General features: G+C 49.8%; 1 protein-coding gene across 1 annotated transcript; it reads right to left on the reverse strand.

Moving 5' to 3' along the window:
• Positions 1 to 9,538: 9,538 nt before the first annotated feature.
• On the reverse strand, positions 9,539 to 11,473 carry LOC122470242 (ubiquitin carboxyl-terminal hydrolase 17-like protein 6). Its single transcript, XM_043557661.1, has one exon. The coding sequence runs from the start codon at positions 11,462 to 11,464 to the stop codon at positions 9,857 to 9,859; it is 1,608 nt and encodes a 535-aa protein (XP_043413596.1). The 5' UTR covers positions 11,465 to 11,473; the 3' UTR covers positions 9,539 to 9,856.
• Between the last annotated feature and the right edge of the window lie 1,981 nt (positions 11,474 to 13,454).

Genomic DNA, 13,454 nt, shown 5'->3' on the forward strand with positions numbered 1-13,454 from the left:
TTCGGGCTCTTTCCATACTTTGGCTCTTGTTGGTAGTGCTGCTCGAAGCTTTTGGGGGCGTTTGGGTGCAGGTGCCCCTTCGGGACAGCACACCCATATCCCTTGGATAAATACCTAGTCGTGCAATCGCCGGCTCATAGGGTCGCTGTGCTTTCAAGTTTTTGCGGAACCTCCATACTGTTTTCCAGAGTGGCGGCGCCAGTTTGCCTTCCCACCAGCAGCGCAAAAGAGATCCTGTTGCTCCGCACCCTCGCCAACATCGGTTGTTGCCTGAGTTGTTAATGTTAGCCATTATGACACGTGTGAAGTGGTAGCTCATTGTGATCTGGATACGGATTTCCCTGATGCTGAGTGAGGTTGAGCATTTTTTTCATGTGTCAGTTGACCAGCTGGATGTCTTCTTGGAGGAGTGTCTAGTCATGACTTTTGCCCATTTCTTCACTGGATTCGTTGGTTTTTGGCTCTTGAGTGTGATCAGTTCTTTATCGATTTGTATACTGAGCCTTTCTCCGATGTGTCGTTCGCAAATATCTTCTACCATTGATGATTTAGCTGATTTGTTAGTGTAGCTGATCTGTTTCCTTCACGGTGCAGAAGAGTTTTCTTTGGATGAGTTCTCAATAGGTCGTTTTTCCTTTTGTTTCCCTTGCCTCCGCAGACGTGTTGAGTAAGAAGTTGCTGTGGCCCAGATCACAGAGGCTTTTGCCTGCTTTCCCCTCGAGGGTTTTGATGGCTTCCTGTCTTACACTTGGGACGTTCCTCCCTTTTGAGTTTCTTTATGTGTACGGTGTAAGAAAGTGGTGCGGGTTCCTTTTTCCGCATGTCGCTGTCCAGTTTTCCCAGCACCACTTGTTGAAGAGACTGTCTTTATTCCATTGGCTATTCTTTCCTGCTTTGCCAAAGAATAGTTGGCCATCCATTTGTGGGTCCGTTTCTGTTCTCTTGAGCTGCGTGTCCGTTTTTGTGCCACTACCATACTGTCTTGATGATTACAGCTGTGTAATTACAGCTTGATGTCTGCGACTGTGATGCATCCAGCTTTCCTTTCTTTTTCTTTTTTTTTTTTCTTTTTTCTTTAATTTTTTTTAATGTTTATTTATTTTTGAGACAGAGAGAGACACAGCATGAACGGGGGAGGGGCAGAGAGAGAGGGAGACACAGAATCGGAAGCAAGCTCCAGGCTCCGAGCCATCAGCCCAGAGCCTGACGCGGGGCTCGAACTCGCGGACCGCGAGATCATGACCTGAGCTGAAGTCGGACGCTCAACCGACTGAGCCACCCAGGCGCCCCTTTCCTTTCTTTTTCAACAGTGCTTTGGCTCTTCAGGGTCTTTTCTGGGTCCATACAAATTCTAGCATTGTCTGTTGCAGCTCTGTGAGGAGTGCTGGTGTTCTTTGGATAGGTGTTGCTTTGAGTATGTCGATTGCTTTGGGTGGTACTGACATTTTACCCATATTTCGTTCTCCCAACCAGGAGCGTGGAATATTTTTCCATTGTGCTTCCTGTCTTCTAAAATTTCATGTAGTTTTCAGTGTATAGATTTTTCATCTCTTTGGTTACATTCATTCGTAGGTATTTGATGATTTTGGGTGCCATTGTCAATGGGACCGATGCTTGATTTTTCTTCCTGTTGCTTCATCATTGGTGTATGGGAATGCAGCCCGTTTCTGTGCATTGATTTCACATCCTGCAACTTTGCTGAAGTCATGGATCAGTTCTAGCAGTCTTTGGTGGAATCGTTTGGGTTTTCCATATAGAGTATCATGTCATCCGCCAAGAGGGAACGTTTGACCTGTCCCGGCCAATCTGGAGGCCTTTGAGTCCTTTGTGTTGTCTGATGGCTGAGGCTAAGGCTTCCAACGCGATGGTGAATAACAGTGGCAAGAGTGGACCTCCCTGTCTGGTCCCTGTCCTTAGGGAGAAAGCCCTCAGGTTTTCCCCATGGGGGATGATCCTCGCGTTGGGTCTTTCGTATATGACTTATAGGATCCCTCTAGCCCTACGTTCTGGACTGTTTGTGTCAAGATAGGATGTTGTATTTTGTCCCACGCTTTCTCCGCATCGATTGAGAGGATCGTGTGGTTCTTGTCCTTTCTTTTCTTAGACGTGATGAATCACATTGATTGTTTTGTGCATATTGAACCAGATCTGCATCCCAGGTAGAGATCCCACCTGGTCGTGGCGAATCATTTTTTGGATATATTGTTGGATCCGATCGGCTAAAAACTTGTTGAGGCGTTTTGCATCCATGTTCGTCAGGGAAATGGGTCCATCGTTCTCCTTTGTCGTGGGGTCTCTGTCTCGATTTGGAATCAAGGAAACGCTGGCTTCGTTGAAAGAGCTTGGAAGTTTTCCTTCCGTTTCTCCCTTTTGGAGCAGCTTCAAGGGAATAGATGTGAACTCTTCTCTAAATGTGTGGGAGAATTCCCCTGGAAAGCCATCTGGCCCTGGACTCTGCATTCTTCTTTTCGTGGGGCTGGGGGGAGGGGGAGATTTTTGATTACTAATTCATTTTCTTTACTTGTTTTGGTCTCTTCAAATTTTCTTTCTTCCTGTTTCAGTGTTGGTAGTTTATACGTGTCTTGGGATGTGTCCATTTCTCTCAGATTGCCCATTTTATTGGTGTATAATTGCTCACAACATTCTCGTAGTATTGTTTGTATTTCTGCTGTGTTGGTTGTGGTCTCTCCTCTTTCGTTCTTGATTTCCTTTATTTGGGTCCTTTCCTGTTTCTTATTGAGCAAACTGGCTAGGGATTGGTCAATTTTGTGAATTCTTTCAACGAATCAGCTCTGGTTTCATTGATCCGTTCTAGTGTTGTTGCTGTTTGTTTTCTTTTTGTACTTGTTTTTGTTTTTGTGTTGTGTTTTTTGGTTTCCATAGCATTGATTTCCGCTCTAATCTGCATTATATCCTGTCTCTGCTGGTTTGGGGTTTTCTTTGCTGTTCTTTTTCCAACTCTTTAAGGTGAACGGTTACATTGTGTCTCGGAGCCGTTTCTTCTTTCTTTCGGAAGGAAGGCCTGGATTGCTATAGACTTCCCTCGAATGACCCCCTTTGCTGCATCCCAGAGGTTTTGGCCTGTGGTGTTACCGTTTTCCTTGGCTTCCATGGACTGTTTAATTTCCTCTTTAACTTCTCGGTTAGCCCATTGACTCTTACGTAGGGTGTTCTTTAGTCTCCATGTATTTGTTCCATGTCCACATTGTTTCTGGTCGTGATTTCGAGTTTCATTGCATTGTGGTCTGAGAATATGCACGATATGATCTCGATCTTTTTGTCCTTGTTGAGGGCTGATTTGTGTCCCAGTATGTGATCTGTTGTGGAGAATGTCCCGTGTGCACTGGAGAAGAATGTCTATTTGCCTGCTTTAGGATGAAATGTTCTGACTATATCTGTCAAGTCCATCTGGTCCAGTGTGTCATTCAAAACCATTGCTTCCTTGTGGAGTGTAGGTTTAGGTGAGCTGTCCGTTGCTGTAAGTGGGGTGTTGAGGTTCCCTCCTAGTATGGTATCATTCTCAATGAGTGTCTTTCTGGGTGTGATGACTTGATGTATGTATTTGGGCGCACCACATTTGGTGCATAAATGTTCACAATCGTGAGGTCTTCTTGGTGGACAGACCCAATACTTATAACGCCCTTCTACGTGTCTCGTTAGAGTCTTCATTTTAAAGTCTAGATTGTCCGATATGAGTATGGCTACTCCTGCTTTCTTTTGTCAACCATGAGCACGAGGGATGGTTTTCCATCCCTTTGCTTTCAATCTGAAGGCGTCTTTAGATCTAAAGTGGGTCCCTTGTAAGCAGCGTGTGGATGACCTTCTTTTCTCACCCATTCTGTTACCCTATGTGTTTTGATTGGAGCAGTGAGTCCATTGACGTTTAGAGTGAGTACTGAAAGGTAGGAAGTTATTGCCATTGTGTTGCTTGTAGAGTTGGAGTTTCTGGTGGTGTTCGCCGATGCTTGCCAGTGTTTTCTGCCTGTGGTCTGTTTTGTTCTTTTATGTCTTTTGTCCCCTGGGAGAGTCTGCCTTCCAATGTCTTGCAGGGCTGGTTGAGTGGTCAGGAACTCCTTTACTTTTTGCTTGGGAAACTTTCCATCTCTACTTCTATTTGGAATGACAGCTTTGCTGGACACATAAGTTTTGGCCGCATCCTTTAGGGATTCAGTGCGATGAATATATCCTGCCACTCATTTCTGGGCTGCCAGGTTTCTGTGGCTAGGTCTGCTGCAAATGTGGTCAGTCTTCCCTTGTAGGGGAAGGACTTTGGTTTCCCTTGCTGCTTTCATGATTCTTTCCTCGCCTGAGTATTTTGTGAACTCGACCAGGCTCTGCCTTGTTGATGGTTGGACGTTGTTGAATCTAATGGGAGTCTTCTGTGCTTCCTGGATTTTGTGTGTCTTTCCCAGGTTAGGAAAGTTTTCTGCTGTGATGCGCTCACATACCCCTTCTACCCCCTTGTCTCTCTCTCTTCGTCTTCTGGGACCCCACATCATGATTGTGATGTGATTCCTTTTCAATGAGCCGCTGAGTTCCCGAGTTCTTAAACCCTGCTCTTTTGCTTTAGTCTCCCTCTTTCCTTCTGCTTCGTTATTCTCCATTGCTTTGTCCCCTCTATGGCTGGTTCCCTGCTCAGCCTTAGCATCCTTGCCGCTGTGGCATCTGTTCCAGATCGCAGCTCGCTTTTAGCATTGTTTATTGCATCCTGGCTGGCTTTTACTTCTTTTATCCCCACAGAAAGGCATTCTCATCTACTTTGACCCCAGCTGGTATTCTTATTATCGTGATTCTAAATTCTGGTTCAAACGTCTTGCTCGTATCTGTGTTGGTTAAGGGCCTGGCTGTCCTTTCTTCCTGCACTTTCTGTTGAGGTGAATTCCTTTGCTTCGTCATTTTGGAGGAAGGAAAGGAATGAATAAGATAAAAGAATTCAAAATTTAAAAAGAAGAAACAACACACACACACACACACACACACACACACAAATCACCGAAATGATGCTAGATCCTAGGTGAGTTTTGGTCTGGTTGTTGAAATGGGCTTGAAAGATTAGAGGAAAAAGGGAAAGAACATAAAAACAGGAAAAGTTTGAACACTTGGAAAAAAGAATACAATGAAATAGGATAAAATGAAATGATGGAATTCAAATAGAATTTGACACATTTACAAAAAATTAAACGGATATAGTCGAAAAAAATTCAAAGAAATTATTTTAAACCATGGAAAACAACAACATATTTTTTCTCTTTCTGTCTTCATGAAAAAGAAAAGAAGTGAAAAAGAAAAGAAAAGAGATGGACCCGCGAACAGACTGCAATACGATTGAAGTTACATTGTTGTCCCCTAGACGTCAAAGGATGAAGCACTTTGTAGTCCATACACTACAAAGTGGCGGAGACACCTGGGTTCCTGAAGAGCCAGGTTGGCCCAGTTGGGCCGTGCTAAGTGTCACGGCTGTGTTCTCCACTAGATGGCGCAGCTAGCCTACAAGCTCGGAGTGCTGGGGCGCTTGGAGGTGCATATGCGCATGCGCGGGAGCGGAGACCTTGGCGTCACTCAGGTGCCAGTCTGTAGTATCTGAACACGGCTGTCTGCGATCAGCAATCCTGCCCCCGTCCTTTGTCTCCGGCTTCTGTCCACTCGCCGCTTTGACACTGTCCGTGGCCGTCAGGTTGCCAGGAGACACCTCCCTCCTGGGATTTACCTCCCAGGCGGCTGTGTTTCCCGACCCCTCACTTCTGAGGGCCCGAGGCTGAGACCTGCTCAGATCCTCTGCGTCTGGGTCTCAGCGAGCAGTGGCCGGGTGCCGGCCGCACCCAGGAACATTGGCAACACCGTGCCGCTGCCGATGCCCAGAGACTGCGGCTGGGTGCCAGCCTGCGCCCGAAAACGTTCACGCGATGGTGTAGCAGCAGCGTTTCGAGGATTATGGGCAATCACCACACACTTCTGGTACCGGGCTTCCCCCTTAACGACCTTGTTCCAGCACCAGCGAATGTGGCGGTTCTCCGGGGTCTGCTGGGACCTCTGGGGTCGGCTGGGGTGGCCACACAGACTCTACCTCGTGTCCTCGCAGCAGCAGGGGAACCGCTTTTCTCCGTGTGGTTCCAGACACCCCTCCTCCACACCCCCAGTCTTCACTCTGCTCTCGGGGATTCGCCCTTCCGACCAGAGCACCGCCAGGTATCAGATGCCGAGTTTCGCACTCCGCCCTCCCCGTTTGTACAGTCTTCATGGAATTTAAACCCGCTCCTTTGTCCTTCCTCCCGTTTTGGTTCAGTGCCTGTGGCTCTTTCCACATTTCCACTTTCTCCCCAGCTGCTTTTGGCGGGGGGAGGGGAGGGCGAGGGGATTGCTTTCCCCATATTCTGGCCCTGTCTCCGTCCTCTCTCTGCAGGCAAAAACAGCTCCGTGCCCTCGGTGGCTTCTCTCTTCCCCAGTTCACCTCTCTGCGCCGCGTCCCCACTGAGTTCTGGGGTTCAGGTTGGGCACCCTGTGGCGTGAATCCTCAGATCAGTTTTCGAGGTGTGCAGGATGCTTTTGTGTTGATGTGGCTGCATTTTATGGATGCGAGACGCACAGAAAACTTCCATGCTCTTCTGCCATCTTGGCCCCTCCCCCCACACTGCCTTTTCTGTATCGTCATGAATACCCTTACGAACTGCAGGGTGACATCTCTGAATTAAGCTTTCCGTGACAAATCCAGATTAGGCTGGCTGGATTTGGCGAGGCCAAATAACGCTTTTCCTATTGCCGTGATTGCTCCCACATCACCGCACGTGAGGCCACCTCCTGGTTTTCCCCTATGCAATCTTCTTTGCTAATTGTCAACAGTTTCTACAATTGAACGTTTTGACTTAACTGGATTTGTATTTTGAAAGAGAAGTTCCTGGAATGTCTGGAAAATAGATCGTCACCAGTGGCCCGAGCAGCTCAGGGTTGTCAATTTTAGCTCAGAGTCCGGGCTCCAGCACGGCCAAAGTTAAGTCACAAGGAGGGAATCCTAGACCCACCAGACCTTCTGTAAATGTTCATGGTCGCCTTTATGCCCCACGAAATGCTCAGGCTGCAGTGCGAGGCACGGAGCCTCCGACCCGCCAGCCTGAGCAAGTGCCCAATGCCAGGTCCTCCTGGAAGTCTAGGCAATGCCCGTGCTGGCCAGCGGCGCCCCCTGCTGGACAGAGAGCAGTGTGGCAAGACTCCCTCTTGTGACCTCCCCCACGGATTGCAGAGCCAGGGGTGTGGACTTCATCATGTGTGGGTGGAACACGTGACACACGGCCACCCAGGAAGAGCTGGTCATAGGCATCTGGGGAGCTGACTGGATGCTTATGGAGGCCGTCTTGAGATCCAGATCAAATATTGTCCGTGTGTGCGTGTGTGTGTGTGCGTGTGATCTACAGGTTTTAATCCAGGAAGAGAAAGTTGGATCCCAAAATTTCTACAGGATGACCTAGCGTGGTTATTTTCTGTGGCTTTTCCCTTGGTGGCTCAGTTGCACATACACTGTTTGCATTTTACCCACGATTCTGCCCACTTTAGAATCAAATCCACAGGAAAGATAGATGTCACGTGTGCATGTCTTTGAGCTCTAACACCCAGCTAGCCCTGTTGAACTCTTTCACTGCGAAAGTGCCGTGTCATCACTCCTCTGTGGAATAAAAGACAAAACAGAAGAACATAGGGCAAGCGAAGAATAAATACCATAAGATAAAATCACAGCGGGAGGCAAGCCATAGGAGACTCTTCAAAAAATTTTGTTTTCTCTTTATCTTAGTGAGAGAGAGAGACAGAGAGAGAGAGAGAGAGAGCGCATGACGAGGGGAGTGGCAGAGAGAGGCATGCACACAGAATCCGGAGCAGGCTCCAGGCTCTGAGCTGTCATCAGAGCGCCGGACACGGGGCTTGAAGTCTCAAAGCCTGAGATCATGAGCTGACTGAATCAGAGTCCGAACCGGCTGAGACACCCACGTGCCCCAGGAGAACCCTTCAGTGTAGAGAAGAAAGTGAGGGTTGCTAGAGGGGAGGAGTGGGTGGGCTCCATTTGCAACGGGCGTTATGGAGGGCCCCTGTGGGGGTTAGCAGTGGGTGTTTCATGTAAGGGACGAAGCCCTAAATTCCACCCCTGAAACCAAGACTACACTCACTGTTAACTGAATTTGATTTACATTTGGAAAATGGAGGGGGGACTGGGTGCCTCAGTCGGTTGAGTGTCCAACCTCAGCTCAGGTCAGGATCTCATGGTTCGTGGGGTTGAGCTCCACGTTGGGCTCTGTGCTGACAGCTCAGAGCCTGGAGCTGCTTTGGGTTCTGTGTCTCTCACTCTCTCCCCCTCCCATGCTCACACTCTGTCTCTGTTCTGTGTGTGTGTCCCTCTCTGTTTATTTAAACATTTTACTTCATGTTTAAAACATGAAAACAACAGACCAATAAACTTTAAAAGTAGATTAAGAAAAAGTATTTTTCCTCTATCGGCTATGATATTTGAACATCCAGAATTCAATATGATTTCCTGTACAAAATTCACATACTGACATTAGTTCCCACTACGTGTGGTGTGTATGTTTAATGCAGACTGGAAACAACAAAAACAACCACCACCACCACAACAACAGCAACAACAGGCTTTACCCTGTCAGTGCCATTGGCAAATGACCAGAGATCTCCTATATGGCCCCCCTCCCCTGGGGGGAATTGAAGGCTCATGCACTAATTCCCATTCAACAGTGTGTTTAGTGAGTCTCGCTCCTTTAAGAAATACAGGTGTGACTGAGAGCATCCATCCATACCCTGACCTGAAATACCACATTGTTGCCTCGGTGTCCACTTGAGACTGTTTTTGTGAGGTGTACAACCGAGGACCAAGATTGCAATGCAACTGAGCAGAAATCCCTGAGCCTCCTCCCTTGTGGAGGAGATTGTCCGATGGGGGGATGGTGGTCAACTCTGCGGAACAAGGTAGAGCTGCTTGGTGGCTCAGCAAGAAGAGGTGGAAGAAGCTTCCTTTCCCCCATTTGCTCTGCAGCCTCATGGGAGGGGGATCGTTAAGGGAACCTAATCTAATGCACATGGGCCAGGAAGGCTCCACCCACCCGTCTCCGGAGACATGAGCATTGATTTGCTCCTTGCCATTTCCAGGCAATTAGCCAATGTTCACATGAACATGTGGAGACTTTACAAAAGATATTATGTCTACAAGGAAACACTTTGCACAGTTATGAATTAGTGTTTCCTTCTGCTCCTCTCCTTCCGACCCAAGACATTCCTGAAAAGGCTGTCTGCTCCCACGTAGAGCTAGAGTTCTTCCAGTTTCCTGCTCATTTGCCACTCCTCCGTGTGGAAGCACTGAGATTGTTTCCAACTCCTTCCCCTGCCGGTGCATGTTTGGATATCACCGAGAGTCCCCACACGCACATGTTTGGGCACATGTACTTTACCAATACACAGAGAGTAGGGAATGGGATGATGGGACCGTGAGTCCCAGGCATTTTCACAGGGACTCCCCGTGCTCTGCCTTGTTTCCACCTTCATGCCTCATTGGCCACTTCCTCTGACCCTTTCAGGCTCTGAGAGTGCCCAATGATCCTCGGTGCTGATGGAGGGGAGAAACCCTCCAAATACCCAGCATAATCCACACCTCTCCAATAACATCATGACAGCCAGCCAGCCTTAAAGCTCAGGATTCTCCAGGTCAACGGGAACGCCATACCCCATGAATACAGCCAGATTCATGGTCCCTCCACATGTCCCGATCACACCCACCTACAACACACAAAACGTGGCCTAGAAGGGACTGTGAGTGAGTGAGTAGTGAGTGAGGGCGGGTGAGTGTGCCCGTGGGCAGGCGTGTATCTCAAAGCCTGTAGTGGGATCCCTGCACTGCTTCCTGAGACCTCTGTCCCTTCTTGTTCTTCCTCTTGGTAGCTCTGGCTCTGCCGGTGAGACAAGGGACTTGGTTAATGGCCGTTGCCCTCTGAGGTGGGATGTCCCTGGCTGAACTGTTGAGCCGGTGGATGTTTGGCTCACGGTGATCCTTTCCCATCTCATCTCTGTATTTGGACTGGTGAATGAGGACTGCGTCGGGGGGAAGAGCAAGTTCTAGTTTCCTGAGGTTGAATTCAGACTTGGGACGGTGGCTTTCTTGGAGGAATCTCCACTGGTCTAACGTGATTGCTGGCAGTGGTGTCTCTTCCACGTGATCCTCCAATGGTGGCACCTCGATGTTGGGGTCGGTTTCAGGCCCCCCTTGGGCCGCAGCCGCGCCTGCGTGGTCAGCCCGGAGGGATGTGGATTCCCCAGCACCTGGCTCACTCGCACGGTCTCTTTCCAATTCACTCTTCTGGATGTAAAAGAGGACATAGGCGTGTTGGCTCAGGGCAGACGTCGCATCACTGGCGGTCACCTTCGCATCATCCATTTTGTACCACTGGCCGTTCCCAGCTTTGATGTAACAGAAGTAATGTCCGCTGTGACAACTCCAGCCCGCGTGCACCAGCACGGCATAGAGCGCATAAGTCAGCGACCCCCCGTTCTGCCCAGACACGTAGCGTTGCATGTCCAGGTGCTCAGGATATTGCACTTCCTTAGCCAGTTTGCTGCCCGTGAAATGGCAGAATCGTTTCAAGACCAGCATCAGGACCTTGGAGCAAGTGTGCAAAGTCAACGTCTTGGAAGCAGGTACCTTGTCGAGACAAGTACTACAACGATAGGCATTTTCGCCATGCAACTGTTCGGGCTTCACCAAGTGTTGCAAAGCTTGGCTCACACTCTGAGCTGCCCCGATATCCAGGCTAATGTCCAGGTAAGGGTCCAAAGTGCTGGAGACACCCTGGCAGTGGAGACACTGGATTTGAGACCTCCAGTACCCCCCAAAGATTTGCCGGATGAGGGTGGCGTCCTGAGCCTGAGGCTCTGAAGGCTTGTCCTCACGCAAACACGCTTGCTGCATAGCATCCAGAGTGAACATCAGAAACTCATGGGCATCCTCCTGCCTGTGTGTGTGGAAGGCAGTGAGCAGTGTTGCCGGAGGCCGGATCACGTCTCCCGGACGGCAGAGGGCCCGGGTCACGTGAGCCTGCAGAGCACACAGCACGCAGAATGGCTGCCTCCCACAGCTTCGGGAGTGCTCCTGGGACAGCATGTAGCTGGCGAGGGGTGGTGTGTACGTCAGACACTGCAGGGCCGCATTCGCGTAGCACGTGTTCCCCAGGTTCTGCAGGCCAGCCCCAACCACAGAAGGTCTCCTCCAACTCACAGGTTTCTTTGCGGGGGGCAGACCTGTCGACGTGGGAGCCCAACCGTTAGGCAGGTCGCAGGGTGTGTGCGATGACGGTGACGGCTTCTCAGGCAGAGTGGGTCCTCCGTGGCCTTCAGCACCACCCGTATTTGATCCGCAAGGTTTGAGGTTTGGAAAGACATGGAACTGAGTCTCCTCTCGGCAGTGGGAAGAGGGCGTCTCCATGTCTCCTGAAACGTGCAGCCTCACGTTGCAGAGCGATGCTTCTCTCAGGAGGCCAGGCTCAGAATGATGGCTGTGGCCCTCTCCTCAGCCCTCGTAAAGCTCGCCCCACCCACCTGACTAGGACCACGTCATGCAATCAGCTACCAGCTGGAGTTGGATGCAGGGTCTTAGGGTGTGGTCACTCTTCTGCAGACAGAAGACTCAGCCCAGCCTTCCTCCTGCCCCTCCCTCCTCAAGAGGCACACACACGTTTCACCACTTTCTCCACCTCCCTCATTTCCATTGCTCCCTCTCTGGACAGACGGACTTGAGCATTTCAACCTAGAGGAAATCCTTTCTTGAGTATCCACTTTGCTCTTAGATAACACAAAGTGTCGAGGAATGACGGCCATGAAGTTTTTAGGCTATGGAAATCATTTTACCAATTGAGCTCTGGCATCATGTAGGAGCACCTCCTCTCCATCAGCCAGAATGTATGTGACACCAGCAAATTATTCTGGAATGATTACTGTCCATGGATTTGATTCTAAAAGTCCTGAACTGTCTCCATAGGATCTGTGTATACAACTATCATGAAGGTCCTTTGCAACATGTCTGTCTACCAAGGGGTGGCCGAGAAATTGTCCCAAGAATTATCCTTTGCCTGGTTTCGGGCTTTGTAAATGCTTTCTTCATTTTGTAGCTCCCTTCCCAATAGGAGAACAAATCCTAAACCCGTCATTTGGCCAAATTGTCACAGGTATTACTAGCAAATCACATAGCAAGGTAGGTATAGGTTCCCGTGGTTCAGGACATGTTTGTTGTGGATTTGTGACATTTATAGACGGTTTGACATTGGAATTTAGACATGCACGGACCAATGTCCGCTCGTGGAAACTGTGGCTTTAGTGTGTCAGTATCTCTAGACCAGATTTCAGAACTGACCAGGTCTACTGACATTGTGCTTTCTTCTCTAATGTTTGTTTGTTTTTCACTTTTAACATTTTAATTGATTTATTTTGAGAGAGAGAGACAGAGAGAGACAGAGAGAGACAGAGAGCGAGAGAGAGCGCTCATGTGGACAAGCCAGGGAGAGACAGAGAGAGAGGGAGAGAGGATCGTCAATGAAACAGTCACCTCCTCGGGGTCACCAACTAGGAGGAAAAGGCTGCGAGCACGTGAGGTGTCTCAATGCCAAACACACTCATGTGAGGGGAAGGAAAGGGGCAAGGGGTCAAGGAGGACACCCAATGGGATGCACAGAAGGAGTCTTCAGACTCTTGTGACCACAGCCTCAAGACACGGCCCTCTCCCTGCCTGGTGCCCTCCAGCCCCACCCACGGCTTCCGTCAGCCTCTGCCTGGCCTCACTGCATGGGACCAGACCACGGCCCCACCCTTACCCGCGGCATCCTTACCCCTGCCACACCCATGCCCACAGCTCATCCCAATGCTCTCCGCCCTCAGTTGGCCCGGCCTCACGTCCAGGCCGCCGCTCCACCGGGCCAGCCTGGCGCAGGCCACTCTCAGGACCACACCCCAAGGAGAATCTACCAGAGAGTGGGCAGAGGAGGGGGGCGAGCGAGGCCAGGGCACAAGCACACCTTTCCCTGTTCTTCAAATATCCGTTGGCAGGCGCCAAGTTCGGACCTGTTTCTGCAAGGAATCATCTCTCCCTTTGGTTGTCATCTCCTCCAGAAAACCGGTTGTGTTTTCACTGGACAGTGTTAGATGGTAGGAACTCTCACGTGACTGGTCTGAGCCAAGCAAGTTGCCCTATTTAACGTAGTGACTTGAGCCAGTCCATTCCAGACCTTCCTGGAGCATAAAGCTGACCCCTGTCCCAAGACGAGACACCTGCTCCTGTCTGAGTGCCTGGCCCCGACATGTCCATTCTCCCCGGGGCTGGAGCCTGCCCGTCTTCAGACTCCACGAACACCCCCTTGCTTCTGTAGCCTCAGCCCCGGCCACCTGCAAACGTGGGCAAAGAGGCCTGCAGAATTGCTTCCAAA

This window comes from Prionailurus bengalensis, chromosome B1, assembly GCF_016509475.1.
Source record: "Prionailurus bengalensis isolate Pbe53 chromosome B1, Fcat_Pben_1.1_paternal_pri, whole genome shotgun sequence".
In the NCBI taxonomy this organism is placed as follows: Eukaryota; Metazoa; Chordata; class Mammalia; order Carnivora; family Felidae; genus Prionailurus; species Prionailurus bengalensis.